The sequence below is a fragment of the Labrus mixtus genome, chromosome 2 (genome assembly GCF_963584025.1).
Source record: "Labrus mixtus chromosome 2, fLabMix1.1, whole genome shotgun sequence".
In the NCBI taxonomy this organism is placed as follows: domain Eukaryota; kingdom Metazoa; phylum Chordata; class Actinopteri; order Labriformes; family Labridae; genus Labrus; species Labrus mixtus.
The window spans coordinates 27,151,467-27,165,148 of record NC_083613.1 but is presented as its reverse complement, the minus strand read 5'-3'; the positions used below and the strand labels follow the sequence as shown (position 1 = coordinate 27,165,148).

Below are 13,682 nucleotides of genomic sequence, written 5' to 3'. Positions count from 1 at the left end.
CAGTTGGAGGCATGCTATCAGTTGTAGGATGGAGGAGGAAGGGGCCTGACCCGAGCTGTAGCTAACGTTAGCGCAGCTTGTTTTAAGGTTAGGATTCCTTACCATGTTCATTATTAAAGCTGTTTGAAGTCTGATGAGTAAAAATAATTTAATTTTGGTTAATTATGGTCACCTGACTTGAAGCATTTAGAAGCTAGTTGGCTAATAAGTTGGTTTTTCAATAAGACATTTGCAAAAATAGAGTAGGAAAATGAAACAATAGACTGCAGAGTAAATACACTTAAAAATGTTTTACTTACATGTTCAGATTATTTAGAAATCTAAGAAGTTATAGCTTTTTTAATTCAATATTCAAAGCAGGCAAACTGACACCATGCTTCTGGATCACTGGTTTTTTTTTTTTTTTGCAGAAATGCTCCCTCAAAGAAAGCTTTTCTGCTTCTTTCCCCTGGAGATTTGGACTCAGCAGAGAGTTCACACAAGGGCGCAGCTCGTGCCAAAACAGTAACCCTGGCACTGTAGCACTCAACCGTAGCCAGAAGGGGCTTAAGTTTGCCTGGGCTGCAGTCTGAGAGCACTCATCTCCGAAGTAGACCATGTTGAGTTTTTTATTTTGTCAGAGCGCTTTATCAATTTGATCACCAAACTCTCCTGCTTGATTTCCCCTAAGGTGTAGGTGTATCATTTGATTTGACATTAATAGAAATGTAATAAGGCATAAATTAATTTGAAAATGAATTACAAGAGTGAATCCATGAGTCATTGAACGGTTGCTGATGGTCATTGCGATGTGGATAACAACTTAATTAACTGTCAGCTGTCCTGAAAGCATCAGTCTGTGCTCCTCTTCACCGAAACTTGGCCTGGGCACTTTAGGAGCTTCGGTTTAAGAGTTTTTTTTCATGCTTTGTATATCTAATGTTGAGTTTGTGAAAGTTCATTATAAACGATCGTGACTGTTTATGAAATCTTTCTTCCTAAGAACCAAGAGCGTCAACGCCTTAAAACATTAGCACTCATGTAGATAGTCAACTAGCTGCTTGCTTGCTTGATTTGGCTGACATTTTTTTTAAATAACCCTCTCCATGTTAAGTCTTTTGAACCATAAACAACTACAGTTGGCTTAGTTGAAGACATACTAATCTAGAATCATGTATTGACTAAATAAAGGGTCAGAGTGGGCGGAGTCACTGCACTTTGAGCCAGTGTTTAGGAGAAAGCGCATACTGGTGCCAGGAATCAATAAGAATGAGCCTTCAATCAGCTGAAAAGTGCCTCCTTTTCAGAAATTAGTCCTTGATTATGTTCTCTGTGGACAAAATAGATCCTCAGCTGATGTATTGTTAATAGAAGTTCTGGAGGGCAGCCGGGCAGTTACAGTCGCACATACTGTAAACAGTACGAAAAAAAGCTAAAGTAAAAACAAGCAGATGGATCACTGAAATAAGGCGAAACACCTGGATCCCTACACTTCACATCCATCACTGTTCAAACTCAATGTCATGTCGGTCAATGTCATGTTTGTGTAATGCCATGGCTTTAAAATCGGGTACATTTTAAAGTCAGGAAACCAGAGCTGAGCCCCAATGTGAATTCCAACGGTCCACTTTGTCTTTAGTAAGTAGTATCGAGCTGTTTCGAGTCCAAATGTCCTAAATTTAAGCAGATATTTGTCTGTTTTACTCCCATTTTCATCGCGACCCCTACTGAAGGCAGCAGTGTTTCAGAACATTTTGTCACTCCATCAGACCGAGGGGATCTGGTCAGGAGGAAAAGTGAGGTCAGTGCATACCCTCTCTTTACCTCTTGTGTACAAACATAGGCTGCTTGGTTAACACCTGCAGGACTGAGGTAATTACTTTAAACCTGTTAGCAGCTGCCATGTCATCAGCATTATTTTGGAGAAGAGCTGACTCAAGCAGAACCGAAGCTAATAATACTGTTTAATGAGCAATAAAAAAAACAAACCGCACCAACAAGACCCTACATTAGGTGACAAATGAGCTGACTTGAGAGGAAATGGCTCCATGTGGTGAGCTCGCTGCAGATGCCGTATCCTTACTACTTGTACATTTTTTGCCAATGTTGCATCCTGACAATAAAAAATATGTGACTCATTTGCAAGCGACAGGATGTGAAATGTTTGCCCGAGTGCCGTCAGCCTCTGTGTGCACTCCCCTCGTCTTTTCAGCTGTATCGCTCTCTCTCTCTTAGCGCCATTCACAGATCAATTCCTCCAACAGAGATTTGGCTAAAATTAGATGAAGAGAGCTTTTCTGAGGAAACGAAATCAAAGTCACAAGAAACAACATGATTAGCGTGGATGGTTATGTAAGTGTGTGTGAAAAAAACATGTGATAATATCTTGCCCTTCTCAACCCTAGCAGTGACTTGCTTACATACTCTGTCACAGTTGTGCAAAATTCAACACTAGTGCTTTGTTAGAGGGGGCAGAATTACAATGCAGATTTGAAGCCAGGAGAGGTTTGAGAAGTTGGGAAGCTAAAACACAGAGAGAATTGTTTGTTTCTCCAACGATACATACGAGGTTGTGTACTTTGTCAGCACACTCGTTTAACTTTTCTGCCAATTTCTAACCGTTTTGATTTCTCTTTCCTTGGTAGTGCAAGTGAAACATTTCAATGTTTTCCCATCTTTGGACGAATTGAAAGTAAACAAGCTGCCTTGGACAGTTTGTTGCAGAGTAAACGAACAAACTGTCATATTCACAACTGACGATTTAGATGCTCCAACCAGCCAAACTCAATATGGCTGTGGATTGTGTGTGTGTGGGGGGGGGGAATGATGCACCAGGAATAAACTCACTAATAAGGGAGGGATATGGACACTCCACATGAGCCTGCTGTGCTAACCACTGAGCATCTGGGCCTCCCATCTGTGTGGTTAGCCTATTAGAAAATGTTTGCAAGCAAGGATTCACATGAGCAGCAACATCATGGCCTTAATCAGGATGTTTTGATTTTTTGTGAATAAAGCTGCTTGTGTCTTGTGATGTGTACTCTTTACTGCAGGATGTTTAATATCATGCTATCTTAGTTTCATTGTGACACATCCTTACACATACTGAGGATACTGAGTCAGTACCATTAATTCTATTATAATTTAAAGACCTGCAAATATTGTACAGGTGTCGTGTGGTGCACACTTTTTAGTCAACTATATGCAACAGTTTTAATTTTACAGAAAGTAAGGCAGTGATATTTATGCTATTACTGATTGTTCAAAACACTGATTCTACTATTTTGGGGCTTGCACAAGGCCTGCAAGATATAAGACACATATTTGAGGTGCGATTACTGCGATAACAATGGTGACAATAGTGATATGAAGTGCACATTTAAGAGAACATGTTTGCTATGACTCACATATTTTTGGTCTATATGCTGTTCTTAATGGTTTTATTTTAACAAAACCTTGGTTTGCAACATGTCTTTGAATTAAAAAATAATTCCTTGCATTGGCATTAATTATTCTGAGGTAAGCAGATAGCTAGGTAGAGCTTCATCTGATTGCATCAAAATGGTGAAGCATGGCTTTTATACCCAGGTCTCCATCCAATAGGTCAAATGTGAACATGCTGACGGAGAAATAATTGCTTTTCTATATAAGATTATGTTTCTTAGTTGTGATCAATTCTGACTTTTGTGATGTGTTTATTGTGAATACTTCTATGGCTATTACAATTAAATTTGGCCTTGAGCTTTCAGTGGCTCAGTTGGTAGAGTCGGTCGTCTCTCAAACAGAAGGTCGGACACGTATTTGATAGCCATTAGCAATTTTATTTATATATAGCACATTTCATTACAGATAAGCTCTATGTGCTTTACAGTGAGGTTAAAAACAAAATCAAAACACAGCATACAAAAGAAAGAAAGTGTTTCCACAGTCATTAATAATATATAGAGATCTAATAAATGAATTCATAAACACGACAAAGCAAACATCAGTTACCACGAAAGTGATCATACATACACACGCGTATACAAAAAATAACTATTCATATGCTTTCAGGAACAGATACAGTAGTAATGGACCTTAGGTCAGCAGGGAGTTTGTTCCAGAGAGAAGGACCACAGTAACTAAAGGCCCCCTCTCCGGACTTTGATCTGATTCTGGGTACGCTTAAAAGACCTTCACCTGGTGGACCTTCACTTTTATGGACTAAAAGTAGGATCTTGAAGGTGATTCTGTGTTGTACGGGGAGCCAATGGAGAGTTTTGAGGACTGGAGTGATATAATCAAATTTTGTCGTAGGGGTCAGGACTCTGGCTGCTGAATTTTGAATAAGTTGGAAGTTTTCCTACAGATTGTTTGGATAATCCGGCATATAGAGCGTTGCAGTAATCTAACCTAGCTGAGATGAAAGCATGGACTAATTTCTCGGCGTCAGTTTGGGATATGAAGGATTGGAGTTTAGATATGTTCTTTAAATGGTAAAATGCTGTTCTGGTAAGGTTGGAGATATGATTGTCAAAGCTAAGGTCAGAATCCAAAAATAACGCCAAGACCTGCTCACTGTAATTCATGGACATGGATTTGAGGTGAAGATGGATGTGCTGTCTCTAATTTTTAGGACCAATAGGTCAAATGTAAACATGCTGACGGAGAAAGAATTGCTGTCTCCTTGGGCAAGACACTTAACCCCCAGTTGGTCCCGCTGCTTTGTCGGCGGCGTATGAATGTGTGGGATTAGTTTACTGATGGTCACTTTACATAGCAACCTCTGCCATCTGTGTGTGAATGGGTAGGTGTGACCTGTGGTATAAAAGTGCTTTGAGTTGTCAAAAGGCCAGAAAAGCGAACAAGCACAGGTCCATTTACCATTATTGTTTTCTAAGCAGAGATTCCACTGCGTTAGAGGAAAGTTTACCAACATGTCTAAAGGATGCAGAAATGATAAATGAAGGTAGACGTTTTAAGCGTATTTACACCAACAAATAAAGAAAACCTAATTAACAGCAAAGCTTCCATTTGGCAAACTTTCCATCCCAAACTCAGCAGGCCCAGAATCCACTGCCTGAAGTGATGAATTGACTATTGAGAACACTGCTCTCCAGGAAAACATCAGCACTTTGTGAATCACTATTACCTCCACCTGTGTGAAATGTTTGAGAACTATTGGTTCTTAAACTCTATGGAACATTTTTGGAGGAGTTTGCAGAGTTGTTGGAGTTCATTTGATTCTGATGTTTCAATAAACATGCCAGTGTGATATATGTACAACCAGCTCTGCTACTGTATTACCCATCAACCTTGAATCACCTGACACGTTGTTGATCATGATGAACACGTTTAATGAAGTAGCATTCCTATTACTTTGCTTATTTGAAAACAGCTTGAATTGTTATCTACCCATCAGCGTTTAGCCGAGAGAAAGAGAATATTTATGCAAATGCTTGTGATGTTTTTATTTTCTCGTATAAATCTTAAAAACTCTAGCAGGTGGCCCATTTTTCTAAACCCTCTGAAACAGCATTACTCTTTACCAAAAGCCCGGGACTGAAGGGGACTGCCATTTCAGAAAATAAAGACAGATTTTAAGCATTTATAGCAATGAAACAATTTGTTTTTTAATCACAATATGCTGTATTCAATATATAAAAAACTGTATTACAATCGAAGGTGTTTAAAAAAAACGTTCTGAAATGACTTCATTTCTATTTCTATTTTATTTTTCTCTAACGGTAAACAAACACATTCTTCTCTCCCTCTCTCTCTCTCTCTCTCTCTCTCTCTCTCTCTCACTAACTCTCTCTCTCAAACACACACACACACACACACACACACACACACACACACACACTCACACACACACGATTGTATGCAGCAGATGGTAGGACATCTCACAAATTACAACAACAGAAGTGTGACTCATGCTCTTCACCAAAAAACATGTTGGTTTAACAAAACAGATCTGACAAGGAGTGATCTCACTCCTCCTCAGAAGGAGGCTCACTCAGTGGTGTGGGAATACCTTGAAATTTGTTTAATGGACATATTTCACATCATCAAGATTGTGTGGGGAATATGGTGCCGCAGTGACATATTGACAAAGAAGGATGTACAACTAAACTCTGAAGTTATCTGAACACTCTGCTGAACAACCATAAGAAATAGATACATGCTAATATCTGACACTATGAAAATCTCAGTTTAAGTTCATTGGCATGTGTTACACTTATATTGTACTTGCTGTACTGCAAAGTCCAATAAAACCTGTAAAAACAATAGTACACACTAGACAGGCTTTTCAAATGTATCTCAGAATTGTGTCTCCAGATGTGATTCTGTATCATCACATTTGTTGTTTAACAGTGCAGCTGAATGTGCTGAATAATGACATTATTATGACAGTCTCTCTGACAGACGATGGTCCCTCAGCTGTTTTCATTCTAGCTTTGTAAAGGACTCGCTCATGCAGAAAACAGCTTTGACAGAATTTTCTTTTCCTTCCATCTGCATCATCAGAAAGCCTATCTGGTGTAGATTTATTCATGACACGGCTCCATTAGTGCTCTATCGGAGCATGTGGATAAATACTTTAAAACATTTTTATGAATAAAATGCTGGCATGAAGAGGGCTGCACGGTGATGCAGTGGTTAGTGCTGTTGCTTCGGAGCAAAGGAGGTTCCTGGTTCGAATCCCCATCGGACAGGGCCTCTCTGTGTGGAGTTTCCATGTTCTCCCGGAGCACGCATGGTGTTTTCTCCAGGTACTCCCTTTCCCCCCACAGTCCAAAGACATGCTCGTTAGGTTAACTGGTGGCTCTAAAATTGCCTGTAGGTGTGAATGTGAGCGTGGCTGGTTGTATGTCTCTATATGTCAGCCCTGTGATTGACTGCTGACCAGTCCAGGGTGTACCCCGCCTCTACCCAATGACAGCTGGGATTGGCTCCCGCCCCCCGCAGCCAGAACAGGAGAAGTCGTTTAGATAATGGATGGATGGCATAAAGAGCATTACTGACAGAGTCATGGAAGTTTATGGAGATCTCATCTAACAATAGACACCATCACGTGAGCTACCAGAGAACTCGCTGTCACTGGCACTGATATACGGGTACTGTGGGCTGTGATTGGCATGTTTTGCTTTCAGGTAGCTGCCTTTCAGTTGATCCTCTGTTGTAACCATGACAGCTTTTGTGTTTGACTGACATCTGTATGTCCTCTCCCTTTCTAGAGTAAACAAAGGCTTTTTGCAGTCATGCGTAAGCATCATCATTATAGGGGTGGGGGCGCTTTTTATACCTTTTATTTAGAGATAGGACAGTGGATAGAGTCAGAAATCAGGGAGAGAGAGAGAGAGAGAGAGAGTTGGGGGAATGACGAGGGAAAGGAGCCACAGGTCTGGTTTGAACCTGGGCCGTTCGCTTGGAGTACCGTAACCGCTGTACATGGGGTACCCACACCAACTGATAGGCCAAAGGCGCCGCCACCCATTTATATGAATTTTTAAGGGATAAATTATCAGGGGTTTAATTATGTAGTCTATAATATTCATGAAGAGTCCTTAGGGGCTTTTCGTGAACTGTTTTGTTTGGCCGACTGTCCCGATATTTGGTTTAGAATGATTTATTAATAGAGAGCAGCGATTCCTACATCTGAGTAGCCAGAACTCAAACAAGTTTGGCAGTATGGTCCAGAAAATAATTGGTTTATCATTTATCAAATTAGCTGACGGATAATAATCAGGCTTTTCACTGAACAATAAGTGGATGTATTGTTGATGAGGAACAGGATGCATTGTTTGTACTGTACGGTTATTTCTGCTCTATGTGATTTCACTGCATTTAAAATATAGACAGTTTGTATCCACAATCAAATAACTCTAGTTTATTAATACATGCTCACCAACTTATCGAAAATGTTGAATAAACTGTTAACAACCATTGTTTCATAATTGTTTCAGATCAAGTGTTTGAACATTTTAACTTGCACACATACAATTTTGTTACTTTCCTTACAGTAGCACTCTGATTTCTGCCACATTGTTCCAGTTTTCATCAGAGCCATGGTTATGTGCCCAAATTACTCACATCACTTTTAATTATTTTCTCTCTCACAAAGGCCCAACTGGGGACACGAGTTGGAAATTAGCAATAGCTATATACTCTTTATGCAGCACATCAGTTTCATGCTTTGTATTGAAATTATGTTAAATTGCATTGTCCCTATTAAATAAATAAATTCAACTCTATACCTTTTGTGTTGGGAAACTTTAATAGTTGGGAAACTATTGAACAATTCTTTCAAAGGGATTCTTAACTACTACCTTAATGGCTGCTAATATAAACTGCCTGCTATCAGTTTGTCATCACTGTGTTGGTCATGCAGCAAAAAGATACAGTCCACTAAAAAAAACAAAAAAAAAACGTGATGATGAATAATACACAAGCATGCTGGATTTCATTTATCACACAAAAGCCAAAACTTACATTTTGATCTATCATGCTGATACCCATTTTAAAACTCACATATAATGTTACAATGCTGGATGCCCATACTTATCGTGGGTAAAGTTTCAGATCGTGAGGTATGTTGGCGTATTCCCAGGATATGTCTGAACAGCTTTTCTTTTGAATCATGATATCAATTATGAAGAAATTGACGAGACAGCTTCAAGCCTCTACATGAAGCCAGTGAAGCCGTTTTCATAAGCTCTATACCCTCCGCTAGCGGAGAGCAGCCCTATCCTTGCAGCCCTGCAGTGTTCTGCTCCCAGAAGGCGTCAAGAGAGCTGGCCAATCAGAAGAAAGGGGGCACATGGAGAGGGGGGTCTTTAAAGAGACAGCAGCTGAAATAAACAGTTTTTACTGACCCCAGTATGAGATAAATAAGGAGTTTTTTGAGCTGCAAATCATGCCGAGCTGCTCTATAGGCTTCACAGACTGACGACATGAAAGGTGAAAATGGGTACAATATGGGATAACATTTCAGATGAAAGGTTTCCTTTAGTGGAGGTCAATCATGTTTGTTCACGATTTTCAAACATCTGTAATGTGACTTGTGAAACTTTTTTTCTTTGGAAACAAGCGTTTTATGAATGATTCAGATTGCAACATGGTACTAAAAGTTACTTTTTGAAACTTTTTTTCTTTCCATCCTGCCCCTCATACCAGTCGAGTTTATGTCAGGTTGAAATTGTCAGCTCATATATCCTTCCCATAGGTTCAGTCAATAGTGTGAATGGTGAGTTAGTCGATGATGTGACAGATACAAACAGTTAGATTTATTGTCCATCTCTGATATAATGACATCAGCAAAAGTAAAGGCATGAAAGTAGAAAAAAAAAAAGTTCATGCTCTTTTGAGAGAACTCTAATGTCCGGGTTGTGGATTCATCAGTTATGCCATATTGCCAGATTTCCGACCGTTCATCCATCTCAGCCCGCTGTGTATAGTTGTCGAGGCCTCTGGCCCAGATCTGTCATTCCTATTCACATTCTTTATTCCCTTCTGCCTCATTGACATTGGCAGTAGAATGGGCTAGTCCCAGCTGGCCCATTCTGAAATTGCTTACTGTAGAAACACATCCCTTCAGTAAAACAGACTGCTACCCCCATGCCAGCTGTTCAGGCCTCCCTTTCACCTAATATAACCCAGCTGAGCTTAAGGGATGCTGTAATGATGCAATGCAAAACTATAATGAAAAAATATTCCAAGTTGAAGAGCCGATCGTCTTAAGAACTGTACAGTTGAGACTCATACCTCCATTACAGGAGTGAATCTTTTCACTAATGTCTCCTCTACTTTTGCTGCTTTTGTAGGAGTTTGTCTTTTTTTTATTTTACCAAAGTCAGCTCTGTCAAAAACAGTTTGGACAAGTCAAAACAGAGCCAATAAATACTGATTCCGAAAAATATTTTAATTCTCCGTACTCCGGCCTTAAGTTCCATTTTTGGATAAGTGTATAATAATAATGGGTGAGTTAATTAAGACAGTTAAATGCTTAAATTTAAGATAAGAGGTTGCCATGTATTTAAAAGTGGTTTGCTGGAATTATTGACTTGAATTTGTTTTATTTGATTTAAAGAGAACTGCATACTGTCAACAGATATACTACATTAACAAAAATCTTGTTTTGGGGTTATTAGTTTTTTGTGTGGGCTCCAGTGGTGTAGTTCAGGGTAAACAGGGTAAGCTCTCTTACTTCTCAGTCTCCATAGGGTAAACCTACTTCCCCCTCTGATTTACAACGCTGCCATTTTTTAGGGCAAAGGGATGTCCCACCCTACTCTCTCTCTAATTGGTTGTACGCATTGTTGCCTTTGTTAGTTGGGTAAGAATATCAAGGTAAACCAATCACAAGCAGCGCCATGGCCATCCTTTCCAGATAGATGGGACAGCTGCTGGCAGTGTCACTTTCCATCAGCTTTTCTCCCTCATTATGGGATAAGGATCCATCCAAAGATTATTGTAAAATACTGTTTAGGAAGTAAACCTTGTATGGTACTGATTTGTTTAAAAAAAAAGTCAAAATTCAACAAGTGACCAGCTGAGGTGGTTGGCTTGACTCATACTAGTTAACAGAGGTTTTTATCCTCATATGGATGTGCCATTAAAAAAAAAAAAAAAAAACACAACAAACCTCATCAAATTATATGGGTTCTCTGAGTCCTTGCTTTTGATTGTTTAGAATGAGTAACCCATCTGATGTACTGTAGTTATTGAGAAACCAACACAAAAAAACCGATGACCTCAATGTCACAGAGGGGGTAGGGGTGGGGGGATTGTCTCTCTGTAGTGTTTTCAGTATCACAGATGGTTCAGTGTTAATACAATCAGTGTTTCCCCTAGGTTTACAAAAACAATTTTTTTTTTACTTGACCTTCAAGGGGGCGGGCCCCCCTAATATAATGGTAGGGGAAACACTGACAATGGTTAAATGTTGGACAACACCATGCTAACGTTGAAATATTATGTTAACACTTCTCAACCTTGGACTTGCAACTGCAACGTCCTACTGAATTATGTGATCAGTCATCAGCAGGCTGTATAGGCAGGCAAAACAAAACCCTTGCACCAGCACTGACACCCAATGCCTGTACACCTTTGTCCAATCCTCAGCTTGTAAATGTGTATTGGTTTTTGCTTGTAAGGCATTAGTGGATAAGCAGCCTTTTTTCTTCAAAGCAGAAGAACACATATTACAACGTTTGTGAACACCTCTTGCCCTCCTCTCCTCTCAAGCAAATGTAATCCGCAATGTAAACTGTCACAGCTGATACATGTTTTGGTGAGCCACAAGCTTTTAACAGCGAAACATTTTTATTTTATTTTTTTCACAAGATTTCTTTTTGACCTTTGATAGGACAGCTGAAGAGAGACGGGAAATGTTGGGAAGAGATAGTGGACGATGTCGTGCACCAAATGGTTGCTGATTGGGAGTTGAAACAACAACCAGTGTGATGAGTGCTAAGTAAACACCAGGGCCCCTGAAAAGAAACCTTCTTCAAACATTCTTTGTCTGCTTTTTCTTTCCAGAGATCATGACGACCGCCACGTCCCCCATCCTCTTGAAATGGGACCCTAAGAGTCTGGAAATCCGCACCCTGACTGTGGAGAGGCTTTTGGAGCCGCTGGTCACACAGGTAGGGAAGTTAAATCTGCAAAGTTTGAAACACAATTGCAGCCTATTGTCCTTCTCAAACTCTGGTTGATGTTGAACACAAGATGAGACGTGTTATTTGCTGGTTCTGTGATGGTGATGTTTGCAAGCAGTTTTGTTTGTAAGTCCATCGAAGTCTTTTGAAGTCGATGATGATGAACTAACAAACACAAGACACTTGTTTGATCTCAGTATGCGATCAATTGGATTACTTTGTGGACGCACCTTTGCTAGATCACTCGTTACAAAGCTGTTTAAATGTGTTGAATTTATGCCAAAGGCTTTGGCTTGTTACCACTGACTTTATGTGGCTTCCACCTAGAACAGATTCCAGCTGAACATGACTTTGGTCAACATTTGGCTGACTTTAAAAGACGCTGTCATGAATAGACGATTAAGGAGATTCTGATTGAGATTCTTGCTGCAGAATCCTGGTTCGGTTCAGATTTGGTCATATCGTTTAACGAAGGAAAAGTAAACTATATTCGTAGTTGAATCAGCCTTTAGAAATGTCTGATTTAGACCTTTATGACAGAATTTTTTCTGATTCACAGCATGCTTAAAGCCCCTGTGGGGACTTTTTCAAAGAGACAGACTGAAAAGAATACTAATGTCTCAATATTCGCTGCAGAAGCATACAAGACGGTCAGAGAGAAGATCGATTATTCCTATGTAGTTATTTTCAATGCTTGTTATTGATACTGACAGGTAGGTGTCAGACAAGGCCATAAACAGGATGCTGTAGAAACAGCCTTTGTTTGCAATTTTCTTAAACTTTAAATCATATTGAGTGATATATTGAGTAATATAAACAAACCTCATTCTTTTAAAGAGCCACTGAGCCTGAAGGGTGAATTAGGAACTATTTGGACAGATACTGGGATATTTATGGCCGATCAGGTGAATTTCTTCCCGGGCCTTCTTTTTGGTTTATCCACATAGTGGTGTACAGTGTCCTTAACACCAGCAAATAAAGGGTCTAATGCAGCGATGAAATAAAACATACAAATTAACATCAATTGTGGCTCCAAAAAATTGTACATTCAAAAAAATAATAACAAAATATACGACATACACAGTGTACAGGAAAAGCAAAGAAATAAAGTCTTAGTATGCAGTGTGCTGCATACCTCGTTTGATAGTAGTATGTAGTAGCCCCTCCCGCAGTGTTCTGATGTTCTTTGGTTTGCTTTTATGTGCTTTTCTTTTTGAGCATTTTTAATCAAACTCTTTTCTTTTGACCTCTTATTTTCTCTGGTGTTATGATGACGTTCAACACATCTGTGATCTCTTTTCATACGTAAGCTTTTGGTAGGTCTGTAAGTCTGACGCTGTATTCTTCATCACAGTTGATGTTTTCACTGCACTATAACCACTATTACTATATTTCTTTAGACGGCTTATTTTTTTTTTTACCCTAAATTCAATTGAATTCTGTTTGGTTGATGATGAGACTTTCTGCTGTAGGATGATTCAGACAGAAAAAATACCCTGAGGTTCACGTTGCATTTTCCCTTCTGTTTCCTTGATTCCATTCATTCTTTGTCAAGCAACAGAGACGCAGTCACGGTAGAGCCTCGCACAGCTTTCATATTTCAACCCTAAACCAAACCTGGATTCATACTCCTTTTATTCCAAAGACATCTTGACATGTCACAGCAGGAAACACACAGGTGTAAAAAATTCAATTTCAGCTTCCGAGTCCTGCTATTGTGCAGGCTGGCAGACTGTCACTGTCTTGAATTTATGTGACAGTTGAATCAACAGAGCCATTATAATACCACAAACAACTCCTGACATATATACAAGGCTATGCATGTGTGCAAACCTGACTAGACAGAACTGACAAGACTCTTTTTTAACACACTCTCATACAAGGGCTTTCATGGTAATGGTACAATTTGCCACTGTAACTTTTCCTAGTTTTTTCCAGACATCCCTCTACAGATGCACTCATTCACACTAGTAGCATTTAAGCGCAGACATTCAGGCATGACTTTACTTTTTCCAGGAAGAAATCCTTGGCAGCTCTCCTATTTCTCTCAGAAGGCTTAAT

General features: G+C 39.5%; 1 protein-coding gene across 1 annotated transcript in view; it reads left to right on the top strand.

Annotated features, from left to right (window-relative positions):
* The first annotated feature begins 11,506 nt into the window (after positions 1 to 11,506).
* The window catches only part of ctnna2 (catenin (cadherin-associated protein), alpha 2), a 308,188-nt gene continuing 306,012 nt past the window's right edge, over positions 11,507 to 13,682 (top strand). Inside the window, exon 1 of the mRNA XM_061059524.1 lies at positions 11,507 to 11,609. Within this exon, the coding sequence (XP_060915507.1) occupies positions 11,508 to 11,609 (102 nt within the window). The 5' untranslated portion in view covers position 11,507. The remainder of the gene's footprint in view (positions 11,610 to 13,682) is intronic.